The sequence below is a fragment of the Ascidia mentula genome, chromosome 6 (genome assembly GCF_947561715.1).
Source record: "Ascidia mentula chromosome 6, kaAscMent1.1, whole genome shotgun sequence".
NCBI lineage: Eukaryota > Metazoa > Chordata > Ascidiacea > Phlebobranchia > Ascidiidae > Ascidia > Ascidia mentula.
Genome location: NC_138571.1, coordinates 12,173,456 through 12,192,479, shown reverse-complemented (window position 1 = coordinate 12,192,479; position 19,024 = coordinate 12,173,456). Strand labels below are relative to the sequence as shown.

General features: G+C 36.7%; 5 protein-coding genes across 7 annotated transcripts; 2 read left to right on the top strand and 3 right to left on the bottom strand.

The window, feature by feature from the left end:
* Window positions 1-800: 800 nt before the first annotated feature.
* Window positions 801-5,160, bottom strand: LOC145905734 (sialate O-acetylesterase-like). The gene is made up of 8 exons (XM_082993009.1): window positions 5,023-5,160; window positions 4,493-4,827; window positions 4,208-4,346; window positions 3,805-3,979; window positions 3,483-3,604; window positions 3,011-3,141; window positions 1,999-2,340; window positions 801-1,530 (listed from the first exon to the last, which is right to left on the bottom strand). The coding sequence occupies exons 1-8, from the start codon at window positions 5,075-5,077 to the stop codon at window positions 1,279-1,281; spliced, it is 1,551 nt and encodes a 516-aa protein (XP_082849135.1). The 5' UTR covers window positions 5,078-5,160; the 3' UTR covers window positions 801-1,278.
* A 197-nt stretch (window positions 5,161-5,357) lies between these two features.
* On the bottom strand, window positions 5,358-8,567 carry LOC145905493 (sialate O-acetylesterase-like). 2 transcript variants are annotated; one of them, XM_082992710.1, is made up of 8 exons: window positions 8,336-8,557; window positions 7,813-8,150; window positions 7,617-7,755; window positions 7,337-7,514; window positions 7,146-7,267; window positions 6,900-7,030; window positions 6,213-6,554; window positions 5,358-6,101 (listed from the first exon to the last, which is right to left on the bottom strand). In XM_082992710.1, the coding sequence occupies exons 1-8, from the start codon at window positions 8,385-8,387 to the stop codon at window positions 5,850-5,852; spliced, it is 1,554 nt and encodes a 517-aa protein (XP_082848836.1). In that variant the 5' UTR covers window positions 8,388-8,557; the 3' UTR covers window positions 5,358-5,849. The 2 variants fall into 2 exon arrangements, with proteins under 2 accessions (XP_082848836.1, XP_082848834.1); XM_082992708.1 differs by having other exon boundaries at window positions 7,146-7,514; window positions 8,336-8,567.
* Window positions 8,568-8,730: 163 nt separating this feature from the next.
* LOC145905494 (centromere protein N-like) lies at window positions 8,731-11,750 on the bottom strand. Its single transcript, XM_082992711.1, has 7 exons — window positions 11,593-11,750; window positions 11,435-11,480; window positions 11,214-11,359; window positions 10,782-10,931; window positions 9,507-9,660; window positions 9,224-9,357; window positions 8,731-9,022 (listed from the first exon to the last, which is right to left on the bottom strand). The coding sequence occupies exons 1-7, from the start codon at window positions 11,743-11,745 to the stop codon at window positions 8,789-8,791; spliced, it is 1,017 nt and encodes a 338-aa protein (XP_082848837.1). The 5' UTR covers window positions 11,746-11,750; the 3' UTR covers window positions 8,731-8,788.
* A 432-nt stretch (window positions 11,751-12,182) lies between these two features.
* On the top strand, window positions 12,183-17,864 carry LOC145905801 (thioredoxin domain-containing protein 11-like). 2 transcript variants are annotated; one of them, XM_082993089.1, is made up of 12 exons: window positions 12,183-12,399; window positions 12,601-12,817; window positions 12,966-13,063; window positions 13,120-13,252; window positions 13,478-13,565; window positions 13,624-13,808; window positions 13,873-13,983; window positions 14,149-14,614; window positions 14,675-14,829; window positions 15,003-15,199; window positions 16,581-16,763; window positions 17,504-17,864. In XM_082993089.1, exons 1-12 carry the CDS (start codon window positions 12,296-12,298, stop codon window positions 17,772-17,774), a joined length of 2,208 nt encoding a protein of 735 aa, XP_082849215.1. In that variant the 5' UTR covers window positions 12,183-12,295; the 3' UTR covers window positions 17,775-17,864. The 2 variants fall into 2 exon arrangements, with proteins under 2 accessions (XP_082849215.1, XP_082849216.1); XM_082993090.1 differs by having other exon boundaries at window positions 17,493-17,631.
* A 73-nt stretch (window positions 17,865-17,937) lies between these two features.
* LOC145905802 (peptide deformylase, mitochondrial-like) lies at window positions 17,938-18,955 on the top strand. The gene has a single exon (XM_082993091.1). The coding sequence runs from the start codon at window positions 18,281-18,283 to the stop codon at window positions 18,953-18,955; it is 675 nt and encodes a 224-aa protein (XP_082849217.1). The 5' UTR covers window positions 17,938-18,280.
* Window positions 18,956-19,024: the final 69 nt, after the last annotated feature.

The following is a 19,024-nucleotide window of genomic DNA, read 5'->3' as shown; positions in this document are numbered from 1 at the left end:
ATTTAAAAATCAAATAGTTTGCCAAACAGCGCCAAGTGTCACACAAAGAAAGAATTTACTTTGCGTTAGTGAAGACATTGCAGAGCTTCTGAAACTGTGCGCTTTGCTTTGGATAGCACGGCCGGGTGGCCACCTTCCGTCACATGCAACCTGTGCGGCAGACGGTGACACTCTGTGAAAAAATAACCTTTACATGGGCGCCTGACTCGATAACCTTTATGGTTTTATCGGGCCCATGCCATTTTATTTCTTTGTATATTGTTCATCCGCTTCGTTGCTTATTTCGCAAAATAAACATGATTTGATTTGAGCGTCGTTTTTAGTTTCCGAGTGTGTCGCACTGGGCAATTTTTAGAACCACTGCATTTGTGCATCACATTGGCTACAGACACACGGGCAAGTCATGCACTGTGTTGGCATGGGTAACTATTGGCACTCTACAACAAGAACTAAGTTAAAATGAACATACGAACACAATTTCAGGCGTTACAAGAACGATTATTATATCACAGATGCTTGGCCTCGGGGCTGCAATGGGCTGTAAACTTTAGTTTAATTTAGCATTACATGGCAGAATAATTATGCCTGACTAATACTGTTTTTGTATGCAAATTTCACCATGACCTTTGTTCATTGCCGAAAGCAGTCTGTCTGCATTTAGACGCCGCAAACTTTCCAGTCGCACACAAAAGGCAGCTTTTCTTAAAACTTTAAAGTGAACCGAGCTTTAATTAACGCCTGCCGTCCAAAAACTCAGATCATTGTAAAATATTATCAGATTTGCAAACACTGTATGAGCGATGAATCAGTTTATTTGGCGAAAACAAAGGCGATGGAAAAGTTAAATAAAGGCACATCATCAATAACATGAAGAAATTTCATGGAGAAAGTGTATAAACTGTATGTTGGTTGAAATTTAATTGTTTTGAGAGCTTTGTTCTTAGCCAAGCAATGATTGTCAATGCTAAAAGCTTACAAATAGGACTTTTTGTGATGAATCTTTCTTATATCTTGACATGAAACCAAAAAACTGCACAAAACACAATTGCATTCTGCGACGTCGCAAAAATGTAAAAACAGGTTGGCAATCAATGGAACAACAACTTTTAATTCAACGCACGATAAATGAAGAATAGGAGCGATGCATAATGTGAGCTGCTCGAAGCATTTTACGAGCAAACGTATTAACACACATCCTCAAAGTTATATAAGAAGTGACAAATCTCAAGCACGCATTATTTTGACGCAAAATCACAGTTCTCATCTGACATTATGACGTCACAAATCATTGATCTCTATCACGTAGGGCGGTGCAGGTAGGCCCATAACGTTATACACGGAGCAAGACTTGAAGTTGCACGGGCGCTGCCCCCAAGCGTAGCGCAGTAGTTTGGGTGTGGCTTTTAGTGTGGAGCAGGATTTGGCGTCCAGGGTGATGGTTCGGTGGGTGTAGGACAAAATTGGGGCCCAAAGCCAATCCGGGGACGGTTCCGGAGCCAACGGGTCGCATTTGACCGAATCGCAGCAAATCTTCAAAGTAAAGTAAAGAAAATTATATTGAAGTACACTTACGTAAGGTAGTTAACATAATTGTTGCGATGAACACCCCATAATGGGTGGTATTGCTATTAATTATTTACCAACAACTCTGTTGCTGTTTACGAGTTAAGAGTAAACGTTATAAATGCATACATTTTGTTCAAAAGTTGCTGAAACATCGTGTTCCTATAGGGACAGTAAACACAGCATTTGCCGACAATGACACAAAAAGTACCATATTTTAGAAAATATTACAGTGCTGCACAACCGGTGTGCAATGAGAATATGTATGTGTGCCACAGGGTAACTGTGACAAGCAAAGACCTGTTATTCCGGGCAAATTTTAGCGTCATAACAGGGGAGAAACTACTGATTGTCAGTACGCCTTTTATTATGACGCCAGTGGTTAGGTTTTAATGGAAAAGGGACGACCACATTTGTAAACATCAAGAAAGTTACCTTGAAGTTCCCAGCTTCTTTAACCACTAATTGTTGGTCGTTTGGATAAGTGACCACTATGTGGCCATCTCCAGTTCTTACTGCAGATGAAATAATAGGACCGTCTGGATTGTAGTGCATGCCATAGGCCTGTTTCAGAGAACCAAGCACCAGTCTGGCCCCCACATCTTGCTTGTCGCGGGGATGAACGCTGCTGTACGGTGATTCGTCATCAGGCAAGTCCATAGCAACAGACATAAAGGTGTTAGGCATGAGTTTGTTTGGTACATATCCATAGTCAGCAGTTTGGTGCCATCTGATATTGGCAAAGGGGCCATAGTTGGTTCCTATGACAGTCGAGAGCTGAAAAAATGCATTTATGGGTTATAATGGAAGGAAAATAAGAAGAAATGTTAGAAGTGTGTAAACCAAACAGTGGAGAACACCCACAGTTAAAAAAACAGTCTGCAATCGTTTCGCATTTGAAATGATGTTAGTTTTTATTCCTATTTAAGACAGGATTCCTAAATTAAGGAACAATATTTTATTCTAAAAAGTAGGAAGCCTATCATCAATTTATAGAGCTTTGGTTTAGCGCAAAGGCAGCCCATGTGTGATTTTTAAAGACAAAAAAGATGCTACAAACATGGCAATAATAAAAATACCCAGTTTTTTGACAAAAGAAGATGCTATGTTACTAATTTTCAACACCACCACCTTACAGATGTTGCAATGGATATTTTTGTCCAACACACATAGTCATGAGTCACATCCTAGCTTACACATGACAGGAAATATCCCTTGTCTTATAACTACTGAGAACATGTCAAAACAAATTGATTTACAGGTAGTATTAATATCAGATCCTTTAATACAAGTTAATAAATATTTCTATGCGGCATTGACAGTAGGTGTTGTAGCGAAAGCAAGTTCAATTAAAAAAAAACACTTTTAAAACCTTCAAACCAAAATAATAAAGGACATTTAGAAAATATGTGATAACCACAACAAACAAACACAAAAGTAAATAAACCTGCACAAAGCCAAATGGAAATTGTGGATCTGTTTGTTGGTGGGACATGTACCAGTTTTTTCTCCAGTTGTTGATCATCGCAGGAAATGAGCAGGAATATTTGTCAGAGTGGTAAATAGCATTTGCCTCTCCTGCCAATAACTAGAATGGTTAAAGTTTGAACTTGGCAATTATAATTTCAAAAGATCCGAGCCAACTATTATGATAATTATATTTTCAAATTTTTAAATTCTTTTGCATACAACTGATTTTCAAAAAAGGATCTAACATCGGCAATTAACAGCCCGTCGATTCTTAAAATCAGTAAAATTTTTGACACTCAGATATCTACAGCTGTTGCATATTGCAATGAAAATGCTATCAGTTGGGGATATTTGAATCAACATAAGACCTTGATCACCCTTAAATTAACTAAACCTATTTTAGGTGATACTTGGGCAAAATATCTGTTGTGTCCAATATCAAAATTTACCTTGGTACCAAATTGCTCCTTTGATGGTAAGGTTAAGAAGGGGGTGAATCATTGCATTCCACAAGACGCTGTTGTCACTGGGTGTTTTGATATGCTTTATACGCTCATAATATTCCTCATCGCTACATGACAGTAAAATATTAAAACATGCCACTCCAAGGACAGAAATTAAATTATATTGCCAAACTTTGTTTCTTTGCATATTTTTTTTGAGAATAATTTCACAGCAAATCTATGCCAGGATAAAACAAATAATTATTTACAGTATTTTTTCAAAGGATCACAAAAAGTGCCAGAATATTGAACTTCAGTTTTAGCTTACTATTGGTTTAATCCACAGCTATCAAGAGCAGTCGGCGATGACCAGCTTTCAACTGGGGTACCTCCCCATGTGGTGGCAATAAGTCCAACTGGTATTTTTAAGTGATCATAAAGGTATCTCCCATATAACCAGCAAACTGCTGAAAAGTATGACCATGCTGCTCCTCCCACAGTTTCTGCAAAAACAATATTTGTTTTAGACACTTTTTGCATAGAAGTTACAGATTTCCCAGCATTTCCAACATACACAATATAATAATAAAGATACAAACATATATGCAAAAAGGATGGCATAATTCATTCACCTGTAATTGCAATGGTTTAGGTAATACACAGTATAAACTACTTTAAATGGCATGTTAGAAACAAGCAAATTTGATCCAAACAATTTTCCAAACACTAACCCTTTGATGGTATCGACCAGTTTTGTTCAATATTTGCCAAGTCATACAAGGGTACAGTCGATGTATGTTCAGCAACAGTAAAAATTCTAATATTTGGGTACTTGGTTGTAGCAGCAAGCTCGTCACTGGCATTAAACACCTGTAACATGGCATATGTAAAGTCAAGCATATATTGGGTTGGCATATCTAGAAGCTACATATATCCTATGGTATTTAAATATTTATGCAGTATATTACATAATGTGGATGTTTTTATTTAGCTGTGTCTAGTGTCTTCATACTAACCATAGACGTAGTGAATTGCATGTTACTCTGTCCAGAGCAAACCCAGACTTCACCAAACAGTATATTCTTTAGCATAATATTGGTTACAACACCATTATTATTTTGTGTGGCATTTAAAAGTCTAGCGGTGCCATCAGCAGGTTGTGGGCTCAAAACAACGGCCCAAGTTCCTTTTCCATCCGCACCATTGACAACTTCAGTGGCGAGTGTATCTTTGTCTAAAGACACTGAAACATCAGCACCAACTGTTCCATATCCCCACACAACCGCCATGCTGGGCTCCTGCTGTAGAACCATGTTGTCTTGGAAATAGGTAGCAAAGGTGAAGTCATCACCTGCAGAATGTTCATTATTACCCACAGAGTTTTACTCTCATAAACACCTGAACTTTATTAAACTGACATGACTCTACTTACAGTTGCAATACCTTTTGGGTTGTAATTTTGAATACTACTGACAGACATTACTGATTCAAAAGCAAACTCAAAGAAAAATTAGACAATATTGTTATCAGAAACAGTGCAACTTACCAAACGTTAAGTTTATTATTTGCAAGAACAAAACTAATCCTATTTGGAACCGCATGGCTTCGGTTTGTATTCCTTCTTAAATCAAACTACCTTCAAAACTCGCAACATCACATGATACGAACAATACAAATAAATCTTCAGCAATACGATTGCAAAGAAAATTACTAAACGCTGACATCTTGCGGTAGAAATATGCTAAACTTGGCACCGCTAAACGGAGCCAAAGAGCAATAAAAGCCAGTTTTCAGCTGACGTCTTTATTTGTCCTGTCCATTGCCTTGTAACATTTGACAAACCAGAAACGGCCGCTTTACCGAAGCTCATTGCAATCACTATGACAAATCATTTATTCAATTAAAAAATGAATCTGCAAATATAAATTCCTAACATTTTTTTTGAAAACTTTATGTTGCACATGCCAAAAAGAGCATACACAAAGGCAAGCAACAATATGTACTTTTTATCCACTACTATGTCAATTGGTAAAACCTGCAGAGAATTTTGGCTTCACATCACGCTATTATACATTCTGAAATGCTGTGGGTTGTGATTCAGTGTCATGTCAATATTGCATTCCAAAATTATTCATAACACTAAAATCCACTTTTTACAGTTATTATACAACGTTGTTCATAGGAATGGTGACCAGCACAATAATTACACAACACAAAAAATGAACAAGTGCCTTAAAAGGTTTAAGGGACTAAAACAAACAAAAAAACTGTTACAGTGATTGCGTAAAATTACAAAATGCAGCGAAACAATAGAAAAACAAATTTATGTGATGAAAGATTGGAACTGTATGAAATCAAATTGAAGTTTGTAGATTAAAAGTCAATAATGTAAGTCGCAAATGGAGGGGCAGGCAAGCCAAGATCATTGTACACTGAGCATTTTTTGTATTCGCAAGGTTCTAATGCCCAGGCATAACGTATAATGTATGCTTGTCCCCCTTTGCTATGGCAATACTTTGAATCCAATGTAATTGTACGTGCACTGTATGTAATAATGGAAGCCAATATCCAATCATCCGATGGACTAGGATCATATATATTGCACTTTGAAAAGCTACAGCAAATCTGAAAAAAGATGTTTTAAAATTCACTGGTATGGATATAAATCCACAAAAAAAACTTTAATTGCAAAAATGTGGGTTTAAACCGAATGTGATGGTAAAGATTTTTTTTTACCTCGAAGTTCTTTTGCTCTGTAACAACCAAGTCCTGATCATCAGGATAGTTTACAACAACATGTGCATCATCCGTCCTTACAGCAGAGATAATTATGGGCCCATTAGGGTTTTGGTGCTGTCCATAAGCAACATGTAATCCTGCAAGGGCCAGTCTATAACCAACATCTTGCTTGTATCGTGGATGTATGCTCCCATAGGGAGAAGCATCATCTCGCAAATCCATAGCAACCGCCATAAATGTACTAGGCATGACCATATTGGGGACAAAACCATAATCAGCAGTCTGGTGCCATCTTATTTTTGAGAAGCTTCCATCATCTGTTAAATTCTGCGTTGCCAGCTTAAAAGAAACCAAAAATCTATTTTCTTTAAATAATTGAGAATTAGTAGTTTTCTTAAAAAGGGGACTAAAATGGCATGTGACTTGGCCTAGGAATGTCATTTGATACACAAAACATTGTTTTTCAAAGTCTTAACAAGTCACATCATGTTTACTGTGTGACTAACAGATGCAAAAAAAACATTAACGATTGTATCATTGCTGTTCCAAAAACAAATAAAAGGTTATGTATTTTGTTGATAGGATATTAGAAACATTTTGATCAACCATGCTTTAAGTTTTAATTTTTTTGAACTGCAGTTACGCAAGACTTGCCAAACAGTCAATAAGAACTCTGTCCATTACCTGAACAAAACCAAATGGAAAATGAATATCAGTTTGTTGATGAGAGGCGTGCCAAGCATGTCGCCAATCATTAATCATTGCTGGAAAGGAGCAGCTGTATTTATCAGCATGATAGTTGGCATTCGCTTCACCTTCAAACACAGTAATTATTGAAATTCAGCATAAGCAATATATACAACCTTGTTTTGATGTCATTATGTACAACCCAAACCAGACAAAGAAAGTTTTAAGTTTAATGCTGCTTACCTTGATACCATATTGCACCTTTAATCGTCATATTCAGCAGAGGGTGGATCATTGCATTCCACAAGACGCTATTGTCATGGGGTACACCTTCTAATCGTGGGTTTTCAGAGGCATTAAACACCCTAAACAGATTGGCAAAATAATAATATTCCAAATATTTACTCTCTAAAATATGTGCATAACAAACATACAATTGGTCAAGTCCACATTTCTTCAAGGCTTGTGGTGAGGACCAAGTTTCGATCGGTGTTCCACCCCAGTCAGATGCAATCATGCCAACTGGTACATTTTTTAGAGCATCATAAATGTGCCGACCAAACAACCAGCATACAGCAGAAAAGTAAGTATTGGGACTGCCTCCAATAGATTCTGAAGTATTTTAGCAATGCTGTGAATCTTATGTCAAGATTATTGCAGCTGTTTTTTTTTGTTACTCTAACTAGCTAAAAAATGTTTTGTTTAAATATTTACCATTGGATGCAACAACCCATGGTTCTTCGATTGACAGAAGGTCATGTAAAGGTTTGTCAGACACATTCTGTCCAGGTGTCATAACACGAAGGTTGGGATAGTGAGAAGATAGCTCAAGTTCATCACTTGAATTAAACATCTATGACAGACAAAAGCTTGGTTTTACAGCATTCAGTTAATGAGTAAAATAACTTACCATTGAAACAGTAAACTGCATGTTACTTTGACCGGAACATATCCAAACATCACCAAACAACACATCCTTTAACAGTATCCAGTTTAAAAGACCATGGTTGTCCTGTACCCCCTGGATTTGTTGTGCACCACCTACTGGCTTTGGAGCAAGCAGGACTGACCAGACACCCTTACCATCTGGCCCTGGCTTCACTTTGGTAGAGTACACATCTTGTATGATGGAAATGTTAACAATGGCCCCAACTGTGCCATAGCCCCAAATAACTGCTCGGTGAGGTTCACGTTGCAGGACCATGTGGTTTTGGAAGTACGATGCAAAGGCAAATTCAACATCACAATCTAAAGTCAGCAAAAATTATGTAAACAGAGGTCCTTGTTGTCACTACCTGTTCAACTTTAATAAAGATGCTCGTTTTTTAATTTGTCTTTCTAATATTTATTTAACATCTAATATCAAACATAGTCAAGCATTGATAACCAGAAAGTGGCCATCGGTAATAAAAATATATGATAAGACCACTTACCACCAACTGCAACCAATCCAACAACGCAAAATACAAGTGCTAATACATTCATGTTGATGGCAAGATTGCTGTAAAATCACGCCACAACCGACTTAGTACACAAACGGAAGCCGAGGTTTGCAAACAAAACAAACGACGTGAGCACTCGTGCGCGTTCGTCATGCAACGTTCCAAAAAAAAGCAGTGCTGATTCTGTCGCTTTTATGTACAATTGGCTAATATATTGCTCACGACGTAAGTCTTCTGTGATCTGTTTCCTCTAACTAACTGGTACATGTATCTGTATCTAACTTGGTGTAACCTTCAGCACCACGCGCATTGCACATACATTAGTATACTTTCAACAGGTATAATTTTTAAAATAAATCACCAATAAACGGATATTCGATAAAACGATTGCGCAAAAATACAAAAATGTTGTAAAAAAACACCAATCAAAAAAGCATTTTAACATTAAGCAGACGATCGGTTGCCGCTGCTGCATTGTTCAGTAATTCGTAAGTATTGTTTTCCTGTGTTTGGAACAGTGGTAAGAAAACGCGGTAAACGGCTGGTGGTAAGATTATGCTTCGCCAGTGTTCGCAAGCCTTCCATTATGTTGGGTCCTTTTAATTTTGTCTGAAATTCCAGTCTCGCATTATGGGGTATGTTGGCAATAAAACGTCTACCGCGGAATTTTGTGACCGTCTGAATAAAACAAGTCTGTCTTTAACTTCAGAAACTAACTGGGCTAATTTAGACTATTTTAAGTACAATACGACTGACAAACACCCTTTTTATCAAAGCCATTAGTCAAAAATAAGGGAAAATTATTCCAAAATTAATTTCATATTGCTTCACACATTACAAAATTATGATGCTGTAATAAAAAAGATAAACATCACTTACAGAAACCTCCAAGGTTGTTAAAACAGGTGGAACCTTATCTCCGAACTGACGCTTAATGGAAGAAACATTACTCTCATGTGCCTTGGAATGACAAACATTTATACGATCATCAAACTCTTCATCAAATTCTTCTTCTGCAATTTAAGGTAAAAGTAAAATCTTTTCTTAAAAGCAAAAACATATTTTTGCAGTGTGTTTAAAACAAAACCATTTTATCAAAAATAAAAAGCTGAAAAACTTCACTGTTCACTGCATGTAAGTAAAAGTCAACTACCTAGCCTACCATGTCTCTTTTTGGGAGCATAAAATTTGGCATCATGCTTGTAGTCCTCATCCTTTTGCTTGTTGTGCAAAAGTATTTGAGCTAAAGAATCAGGGTGGAGCGATTCCAATTCCAATGACTTTATTTTGTTGTGACCGAGTATTTTTCTCAGCTCCTAAAGGTGGTTCGAAAATAATATACTAATCAGTTGTAAAAACAGTATATGTATGCAGTGGCGGATCTAGGGGGGATGTTTAGGTGTCAGAACACCCCCCCAGCATTATGGCACATTGTTTTGTGGGGTGTGAAAGTGCGATTAATTTCCCGCTCCGCAGGAACGAACACTACGGTCAAGTGTTCGTCTCCGCTGTTTCTTTGTTTCTCGGTCGCGCGCGCTGCATTCACGCGGCGATGACCGCTTATGAAACAATCGTTTGTTGTGCCGTTGGTCAATAACCCGTCAACAATACTGTTTTCGAAAGCACGGCCTTATAAGTTTATTCATTTCTGCTACAATTTCTATACAGAAGCCGCACTCTATAAGAGTTGTAATTGTTTGACAAAATTGCACCAAAATAAATGTAGCTAAACGATTATTTTCTATTTCGTCTGTTTTTTTTTTTATATTTCGCAAATTATCTACTGCTAAAACATCGATGTGTATTTGGTGGTGCAAGACCACGTCCTAGACCATTACAGATTTGTTTTTAGAGCGGGAGATCGAAATTTTTTGGGAATTTCCCAATTTTCCGCTCTAAACTAAGGTTAATTGTGGTCGAGCATTGCCAAAATACGAACGCCAGTGTTGGCGCGAATCGTCACATAAACGGTGGCTTCCTGGCTTTCGCAATTGCGTAACACTGTTGAACACTCGATGCGAGTTTATGTAGTAGGCTTGCGCCGTAGTTTCATTACCACGACTTTGAAAGAAAGGCATGAATATACGTGTCATCTACAAAGGAATTAAATGTGGGCTTATGTTATCAAGAAAACATACAAATAAAAACTACACATTTGCGAGCGCTAACAGCTGTTTTTAACAAGCGTAATATTGGCAACGTGTTCAACAACTAAACTCGTTTCCACCGAGATTTTGACAAAAAATTACAGCATGATAAATGTCCGAAAAAAAATTGTAACCGCATCTAATGGCTTCATTAATTAGGTACCAAAACCGAACACCCCCCTCATATTTTTTCTGGATCCGCCACTGTATGTATGTATGTAGAAACATAATTGGCTAACATGGGCCCAATTACATTTTAATAGCAACATTACATAATTTTTTTTACTAACCACAGCAAAAGGGGCGAAATGCCGAGATGAAGGGTTGGCAATCAAGACATACGGAGAATAGGGAAAGTGAATGAAATACATGGGGCGGGATACTGATGGCGAACTGATTCTACCCCATAGGGCATGCTGGTGCTTGGATACAACTACGCTCTAAAAATACAATAATATCTTATTTTCAATGCCAAACGGTCTGGAAACCACATTACAACGCTCAATCAAACTCATACTTTGAATATAAGAAAACCAACATAAAAACTACATGATACCTGATTAGAAAAAACAAAAGGTAAATCCTATTTATCAGCAATCCATGCAAAAGCAATTATCTTATGCAATAACATACAAAAATTGTCAGCGCTATAGACGTTTGCAAAAAAAACCTTATTTTGCACAAAATACAAACTTTCCAAAATCTGTTCATGATATACTTACACAGGAAAAGGCAACAAAAAGATACTGCTGTAGCCGCTTTTCAAATGAAAAAGCCTCATATTCCTCATCAGATAAAATGGTGGCTTTGTTTAAGCCTGACATTTCATATACTTTCCATAACTTTCGTCCTTTTTTGTTCATGACCACTTAAATACAAAACACTTTACTAGTTAGTCAATAGTTATTTTTGTAATAACTGTTTTGAATTTTCACAAGTTTACCTAATAGGTCAAGGCGATGAATGTCATCACTTGTTAGTTTGCATGTCTGCAACAGATAACAGTAAATGTTATCATTGAAGTAGAAAAAATAGTGTTGCTATCAATTAAATTCTCATAAAAGGTAATTAAAAACTGCCAACTTGCACAAACATACAAACCTGTGCAAGTGTAGAAACTTGCTTTATTACATCAAACTTTCCTCTTTTCGCATCTATTTTCCACACAGGAACTTTGCCCCATTTTGAAATCAAAGGCATTAACTCCAATTTTGGAACTTGTTTGAGCATTCTACATAAGCTGTCTGATGCCATTACGTTAGGTCACTAGTATACTGTTAATGCAACGCAAAAAATATTATTTGAATACTGTACTCAACTGTTAAAGGCAAAAAAACGCACATAAGAAAAAAACGGCAAACAAAATTCAATTTCCACAAGCTAAAATTTGTATTTATATTTTACAATTTGTATTATCCTGTAGCCATTCAACCGTGACCTATTTTTCCTTGCGGCGGGAAAATAATTTCCCAAATTTTTTCATACAAGAGCGGCGTGAATAAATTTTCGTCCCTTTTTCTCTTGTATTAAATATTGCAAGTAAGGAGTAAAGATTCCCAAACAGTTATATATTTGTTAACACATTACGTACATACAAATTTGCAAAATTTTTCGAAAAATTACCCAGAGGCATTGGATATAATGCGCGTTTTCGTTGATGGGACTTTTATTACACGTAATATTACCGAGGAAAATTTGAAGTTTGTTACATCACAAACTCGAAAAGCTGGGATTTCCTTTGAAGCTACTGGAATAATGGATTTTCTCGGCGTTCCAAACTACTTTTGGATTACTTAATTTAGAAATGAAGGCGCACTTGCAAAAATTTTATGTAATCATGAAACGTCATCCCCAATCATTTGTATTATGTTTAAGTTTGTTTTGTTTTTTACTGCGACTCTGGTTGAGGTAAGCAAAACGACGCGAGGCATGAATATTTCATCTTTTTTGCATAACTTGTTAACTTTACGGTTTTATCACCGCCTGTACCATTTGCATTGCCATTGCTATACTGGAGTTTTCTTAAATCAGGGCTGGTGCTAAAAAGTGTGTAAAAAACTGTAGAACATTTTGAGTGATAGTATTAGGTTAATTCTACTTCTCTTACAGTGTTGATGGAAATACAACCACCAGGCAAGCTCCTATACCAACACCGCAATTCTCTTCCCTATATGTAAAGGATGTTTACTCTGGTAGTCTGGTTGAAAGAAATGTATATCTTAACCAAGGAGAAGTGTCTCTTGTCTTTTATTATGCTCCATGGTGCAGTAAATCAGCAAAGGGTTTGACACAATTTTTGTCTGTGGCACAGCAGTATCATGATCAGGTATGTTTGTTCTTACTTCTGCCATGTTGTTGGTTTATTCCCATGTATAAGTCGATACAATGACACCATAGATTTTTTATGAGGATAATGTGTAATATATAATATTATGACAAATGACAGAACAACAGTTTCATGATGTGATATTTAGGTTAAATTCATTGCTGTGGATTGTTGGTGGGACAAAGGAGAATGTCGAGGTTCAAATGAAATCCACTATTTCCCACAAGTTTTTCTGCATCACAAGCTGTAAGAAACTGTCTTTTAGCTATGTTAAACATTTTATTACAAATTACATTATGCAGGGCCAAACTTGCAGTACACTACAATGGCCCCATCACAGTGCAGTATTTGTCAAACTTTTTGCAGAAGGCGTTAAGTTCAGCTTACTATTTGGGAAGTGTGGATGATGTTAACCATTTTACTATGCGATCACAGGTACTTGTGGCAAGGTAGTATTTTACACTTGTTACTTGTTTGTTCGAAATAATTCTATTTTTGCTGCCAGGCATTGTTCTATTTTGAGGCATTGTTCTATTTTCATTTTGATGTTTTCCTTTAAAAAGTTTGAGGCATATTCTGTTGTCTACATGTGTGTTTTGAGAAAAAAAAATTAAAAACCTGTGATATTGTTTCTTATATCCTTAACTTTTCTTTGTTTAGGTTTCTGTCATTGGATATTTTCCATTACCTTCTTCAACACATGTTCTTGCAAAATTTCTTGAGCTTTCATTGGCGTCACTTCAATATTGTAAGAACTTCTCTGACCAGATATGTTGATACATTTTTGTCAACAATATATGTTGCAGATCCTGGGCAAGTCGTTTCTTTTGGAATTATCACAAGCTATGCATTGTCTCGAGAACTTAGTATAGGAAAAGGATATGCAAGAAAATATGATCGCTTATATGGAGAGCTTAAGTCTGTCGGAACAATAAACTTTAACAATTTTACGCTGGATAGTGCACTTGGTGTGGTAAAGGACCATGCAGTGGTAATAATTATATTGTGGTTTTCGTCGATTGTGTAAAAATCTAACATGCATTCTTTTTTTGCAGGCAGTTTCAAATATTCTTGTTGCTACACAGAAATCAAACAGTCTTTTTATAAACCTTAAAGATGGCCCGACATTGTTGGCTTTTGTTACCAACCTGAAACAAATCCAATCGGTAAGAAGAGATTTACAAAAAAATGTAATACGTTTTCATCAAAAATAGCAAGAAAAATCAGGCACTATTGAAGCAAGTACACATTAATAAACATGGCAAAAAAGCTTTTGAAAACAGTAAAAAAAACGCTTTTGAAGCAGTAATAAAAACACCATACCTTTGCAGATGGAGGAGATTGCTGTTAAATATTACCAACATTGCTATGATAGAAAAGTATGCCGGGCTGTCAAGGTGAACACAGACGTTTGCAACATTTGCGCAGTTTCTGATCACCAAGAAGTTCCTCCGTCCATTGCAGAACACCTTATAACTTCGTTTCTCCACAAACAAGTTCATTTGCTGCCATTTTTACACAACCATTGTTTTGTCACAATACCACTTTACGACACACAAAGGACTCACATTGAAAGTTGCTGTTTTCCGATGTTGAATCCCACAGATAATTTTACTTCAATATCAGGTCTAGCATGCAAAACAAACAGAACTATTGGCTTTGTTGTTTTGAACCGGGACGAATTCCCAGCAATTGCTGATAATGTAGGACTCAAGACAAATGAAAGTGTTTCAATTGTTGATTTGGAAAAAGAGGAAGCACTTAAAATGGTTTCTGAATTTAATTCCGCAAATCTTGGTGAGAGATACGCTTTTATTCTGTGCTATATTGTTAAATTCAACATTAACTTAATTTCAGAAAAATATATTTTGGACTTTACCAACAATAAGCTTATGCCAACATTCCAACCTTTATCAACAACAAAAGAAAAATCTATTCAGGATGAAGAAAGAATTGAAATACCTTCTGTTGAAGCAGCCAATTTCAACAGAAGAATTCTAAATAGTTCCAAGGTAAGACTATCTCCGCAAATAATTCCAAGGTTACGGCAAAAAGTCGTTTAAATTTAAACATTTTTTTTTTAATTTAAGGCATATCTAATTTAGTAAACTTTAGGCTTATTCAGATTGTTTTTAAATTTAATTGTTTTCAATGTATAGTCACTATGTTGCACTATGTATTACAGGACATACTACTTCTGTATCAGACCCCATGGTGTGGATTTTGTTCAGGTTATGTTCAAACCCTCCTAACATTTAAAATGCATTTTGCCCATTTGAAAAATATTGAAATTCTTCAAATCAATGAAGAAAATGTTAACCAACTTTCAGTTTCATTCCGTCCAATATTATTTCCTTCGTTGTTTCTTTACCCAGGAAACAGGTAAGAAATCACTTAAAATACGTGATATTTTGTGAAATGCTCTAAGCTGGCTTTTAAGAATTTAAAATTTAAGTTACATTGTCTTCTAAGGGCTAAAAATTAATTTAAAAATTTACTTACATTCAGCCTGAATGTGTTACGCAATTGCGTAAGCCAGGAAGCCACCGTTTATGTGACGATTCGCGCCAACACTGGCGTTCGTATTTTGCAATGCTCGACCACAATTAACCTTAGTTTACAGCGGAAAATTAGGGAATTCCCAAAAAAATTTCGACCCCCCGCTCTAAAAACAAATCTGTAATGGTCTAGGACGTGGTCTTGCTTCACCAAATACACATCGATGTTTTAGCAGTAGATAATTTGCGAAATATATGTAAAAAAAAACAGACGAAATACAAAATACTCGTTTAGCTACATTTATTTTGGTGCAATTTTGTCAAACAATTACAACCCTTACAGAGTGCGGCTTCTGTATAGAAATTGTAGCAGAAATGACTAAACTTATAAGGTCGCGCTTTCGAAACCGGTATTGTTGACGCTTGACGGGTTATTGACCAACGGCACAACGAACGATTGTTTCATAGGCGGTCATCGCCGCGTGAATGCAGCGCGCGCGACCGAGAAACAAAGAAACAGCGGAGACGAACACTTGACCGTAGTGTTCGTTCCTGCGTAGCGGGAAATTAATCGCACTTTCACACCCCACAAAACAATGTGCTAAAAAGCTGAGGGGGGTGTTCTGACACCTAAACACCCCCCCTAGATCCGCCACTGCATTCAGGCAGCATTCCAAAAACACTTTAACGTCCTGGTCATAGGCGCCTAGTCCGGGGGGGCAGGGGGGGCGGCGCCCCCCCAGGTTTTTCATAAAAAAAAACGAATGACTGTTACGCGCGTCTGTCCGCACCATGTAACTCGTCGCATTCGTAACGTTCGAAGAAAAAAGACCCAAAAACAATGTGTTTCCTACACGACGCACGAAAATATGTTGACCTAGTTTCGCTTACGTAACTGACATCGGTTGTTGCAACGTCAGTCTCGCAGTATGATATACCAACTGGTACTTATTGGTTGTGTCGCGTTCACTGTTAACGTCGCCCTTTTGGTTAATACGCCTCATGCATTGAAATTCAAACACAGTTTTTCGATACTTGATGACGTCATAGTAACAAATTATGACGTCATAATATAGCCGCCCCCCCTGGAAAAATGAAAACTAGGCGCCTATGGTCCTGGTGATTATCCTAAATCTAAACTAATTGTGGTAAACAGAACAATTCAACAGAAAAATACATTTAACACGTGCATCTCAAAATTAACGCTAACTGGCGGCTGAGAAACACTGATGTACACTACAAATACATTAAGTTACTTGTCTTAGAACCTATGACTCAGTCTTCTTCTCAACTTCCACACAAATGACTTTACCCAACCTGGTTGACTTTGTACTACGACATGCATCACCAAACACTAAAGCAGAGTTGGTTTTAATGGATTGTGATCAAACCAATTTTGCTGAATCCAAACACTTTTCCCCATGCAAGCTGAATGAACTGAAAGAGAGGTAGGATGTGTTCTTTAATTAAGGAATTTAGTTCAAAAATTTTGCCAAAAAATAAAAGCATCAATGTAACCTTTTATTGTTTTTATTTATTTCACAAGGATGGTGTAAGATGTGAAGTTATGCTAAAAAGTAATGTCTGTTTATCAAATATACCCTTGGAATACCAAAATCCAAGCATTATAATGTGATTGGCCTACAGGGATGCTATTTGTAGGTCTGAATAGTTAATGCCTGACATATAATAACTTCATTTGGTAAATCATTCAGGAGTAAGATTTGGGAGAAACATTAAAGGTATTATGTTGAAGATAGAAACTTGCATGTTATGTGCAATGGTGTTTTTTCGCTTTGGTGGGAATAGCAATTATAGAAATTATTTCGAACCAAAGTTGGTTCCTGTTTTGTGGCACTTGCTGAGCAGAGGTTTTCGATAAGTTTATTTCATGTTGGGTGTCTAAACTACTTTGTCTTCAGGGAATGGGGACTTGTGAAGGGAGGGTTATAACAAGAATTCAATGTATAATTCAAACAAAGCTTTTCATGGTGCTTAAATTTGTTTTGTATTGTGTGCTGTTGCAGTAAAGGTATTTAGTTATGTTGCAAGTTGTACAGACTAAAAAAAATTTGCTTCCAAACTGAATAATTATTGTCCAAAAGTGTTGACAGTAATTTTTTGATTTTGGGAAAGGTGATTGTGGAAAGCTGTTCCAATTTACAATTATTTTTAAGTCTTATTCCAGACTAATCAACCACCTCAGTACAATCCAAAACTGGAAGAAACATAAAGGGAACTTCTTTAAATTGTTGAATAGCGGGCAGAGCAAAATGACGTCACTTAAACGAGCAATGCAACCTCACGAAGTAAGCGAAAAGATGATTGAACTTTCCAAGAGACAGTCAAAGTTACGCGAAAACATGTTAAAAATTGAAGAAACGATTGATCAACTGGCAAGAATTCACACATCTGTGCGTCATGAGGTTACAAAGTTCACTGTTCGGGATGAACTATAAAATGTTGGTGCAATTTTTTCGGGTGCAATAAATCTACTGTCTGGAAACAATCGTTTTGTTTTGAATTATTTTTCACAGACGACGTGAAACACTTTAAATTTTGTTCAAAGTGTGTTAAAACAAATAAATATCTAAAAACATTTTGAATAAAACCATACAGCAACGAAAATTTCGATATGATTTCAATTAAAGTTTCGTAGCGCGGGTAATCCCCACATTGTGTTTTAGGTGCCGGCGTTTAAAATCAGTGAATTGCTTTGTAGTTTTTGTTTGTTACTTATGGCTTACTTCAGTTTGGTCACTACGTAAGGATACGTGAGTAAAACCGTCACCTTGTTTAAGTTTAACTGGTAATGTTTATTGTTTAGCATTATGGCAACTTCGTCCTAATATGTTTTAATTATCTTACACAACGACAACTACATTCTGTCTTTAAGAGTTGGAAGCTGGTGTTGTTTTTGCATTAACTGGTATTCTTCAGCAATAATTATTTAAAAACAAGAATTATGAACGCAAGCACTCAGTTTTCAAGACAGTTCCATATGTACATATCCAAACCATTCAGGACAAGGTCTTTATTACAGCAATTTAGACATTGGAAAGCAGTGAAGCAACCTCCCTACAAACATGTTGTTCAAATTGGGGACCCAGTATTGAGAAAGGTGTGTTCCGAAATTCCGAGAAAGGAAATTGTCTCACCGAAAGTCCAGAAAGTTGTCAAACACTTGGTAACAATGATGAGAAGAAAAGCACTCACTAGCCTTTCAGCTCCACAAATTGGAGTTCCATGGCGAATGTTTGCAGCTGAACAAACCGCTAAACATCTAAAGGGCGTGCACCAAAATGAAGTTGATGATTTGGACATGCAAACCTTTGACCTAAAGATTTTAATAAATCCAAAACTGACAGTGCTGGATAAAACAGTGATAGAGGAAGTGGAGATGTGCTACAGTGTACACAACTACTGTGCTAATGTAAAGCGTCATAAAGCTGTCCAAATTGAGGCATTTGATGAGAAAGGTGAACTGTTCCAGTGGATTGCTCAAGGCTGGCAAGCAAGGATTGCTCAACATGAGTGTGACCATTTGGATGGAGTGATGTTTGTTGATAAAATGGACTCGAGGACGTTGTCTGATTCCATGTGGAAAATTTATAATGACCAGGGACGCTTATCTTGGTGAAAATATATGTAAAAAAATTTGGATTGTTTGTTTTATTCTATTTAGTATGTTTGGACTGTATTTTATTCC

Coding starts and splice junctions, on each gene's coding strand:
- LOC145905801 (XM_082993089.1), top strand. CDS start 12,296: ATGAAGGCGCACTTGCAAAAATTTTATGTAATCATGAAACGTCATCCC. Junction 12,400..12,600: donor TTACTGCGACTCTGGTTGAG/GTAAGCAAAACG, acceptor CTTCTCTTACAG/TGTTGATGGAAATACAACCA. Junction 16,764..17,503: donor CTGAATGAACTGAAAGAGAG/GTAGGATGTGTT, acceptor GTCTTATTCCAG/ACTAATCAACCACCTCAGTA.
- LOC145905734 (XM_082993009.1), bottom strand. CDS start 5,077: ATGCGGTTCCAAATAGGATTAGTTTTGTTCTTGCAAATAATAAACTTA. Junction 4,828..5,022: donor AATAATAAACTTAACGTTTG/GTAAGTTGCACT, acceptor AACATTCTGCAG/GTGATGACTTCACCTTTGCT. Junction 1,531..1,998: donor AAGAAGCTGGGAACTTCAAG/GTAACTTTCTTG, acceptor TTTACTTTGAAG/ATTTGCTGCGATTCGGTCAA.
- LOC145905493 (XM_082992708.1), bottom strand. CDS start 8,387: ATGAATGTATTAGCACTTGTATTTTGCGTTGTTGGATTGGTTGCAGTT. Junction 7,515..7,616: donor ATGGGTTGTTGCATCCAATG/GTAAATATTTAA, acceptor AAAATACTTCAG/AATCTATTGGAGGCAGTCCC. Junction 6,102..6,212: donor CAGAGCAAAAGAACTTCGAG/GTAAAAAAAAAT, acceptor ATCTTTTTTCAG/ATTTGCTGTAGCTTTTCAAA.
- LOC145905802 (XM_082993091.1), top strand. CDS start 18,281: ATGAACGCAAGCACTCAGTTTTCAAGACAGTTCCATATGTACATATCC.
- LOC145905494 (XM_082992711.1), bottom strand. CDS start 11,745: ATGGCATCAGACAGCTTATGTAGAATGCTCAAACAAGTTCCAAAATTG. Junction 10,932..11,213: donor TTTTTGTTGCCTTTTCCTGT/GTAAGTATATCA, acceptor TTGTATTTTTAG/AGCGTAGTTGTATCCAAGCA. Junction 9,661..10,781: donor ATTTCGCCCCTTTTGCTGTG/GTTAGTAAAAAA, acceptor AACCACCTTTAG/GAGCTGAGAAAAATACTCGG.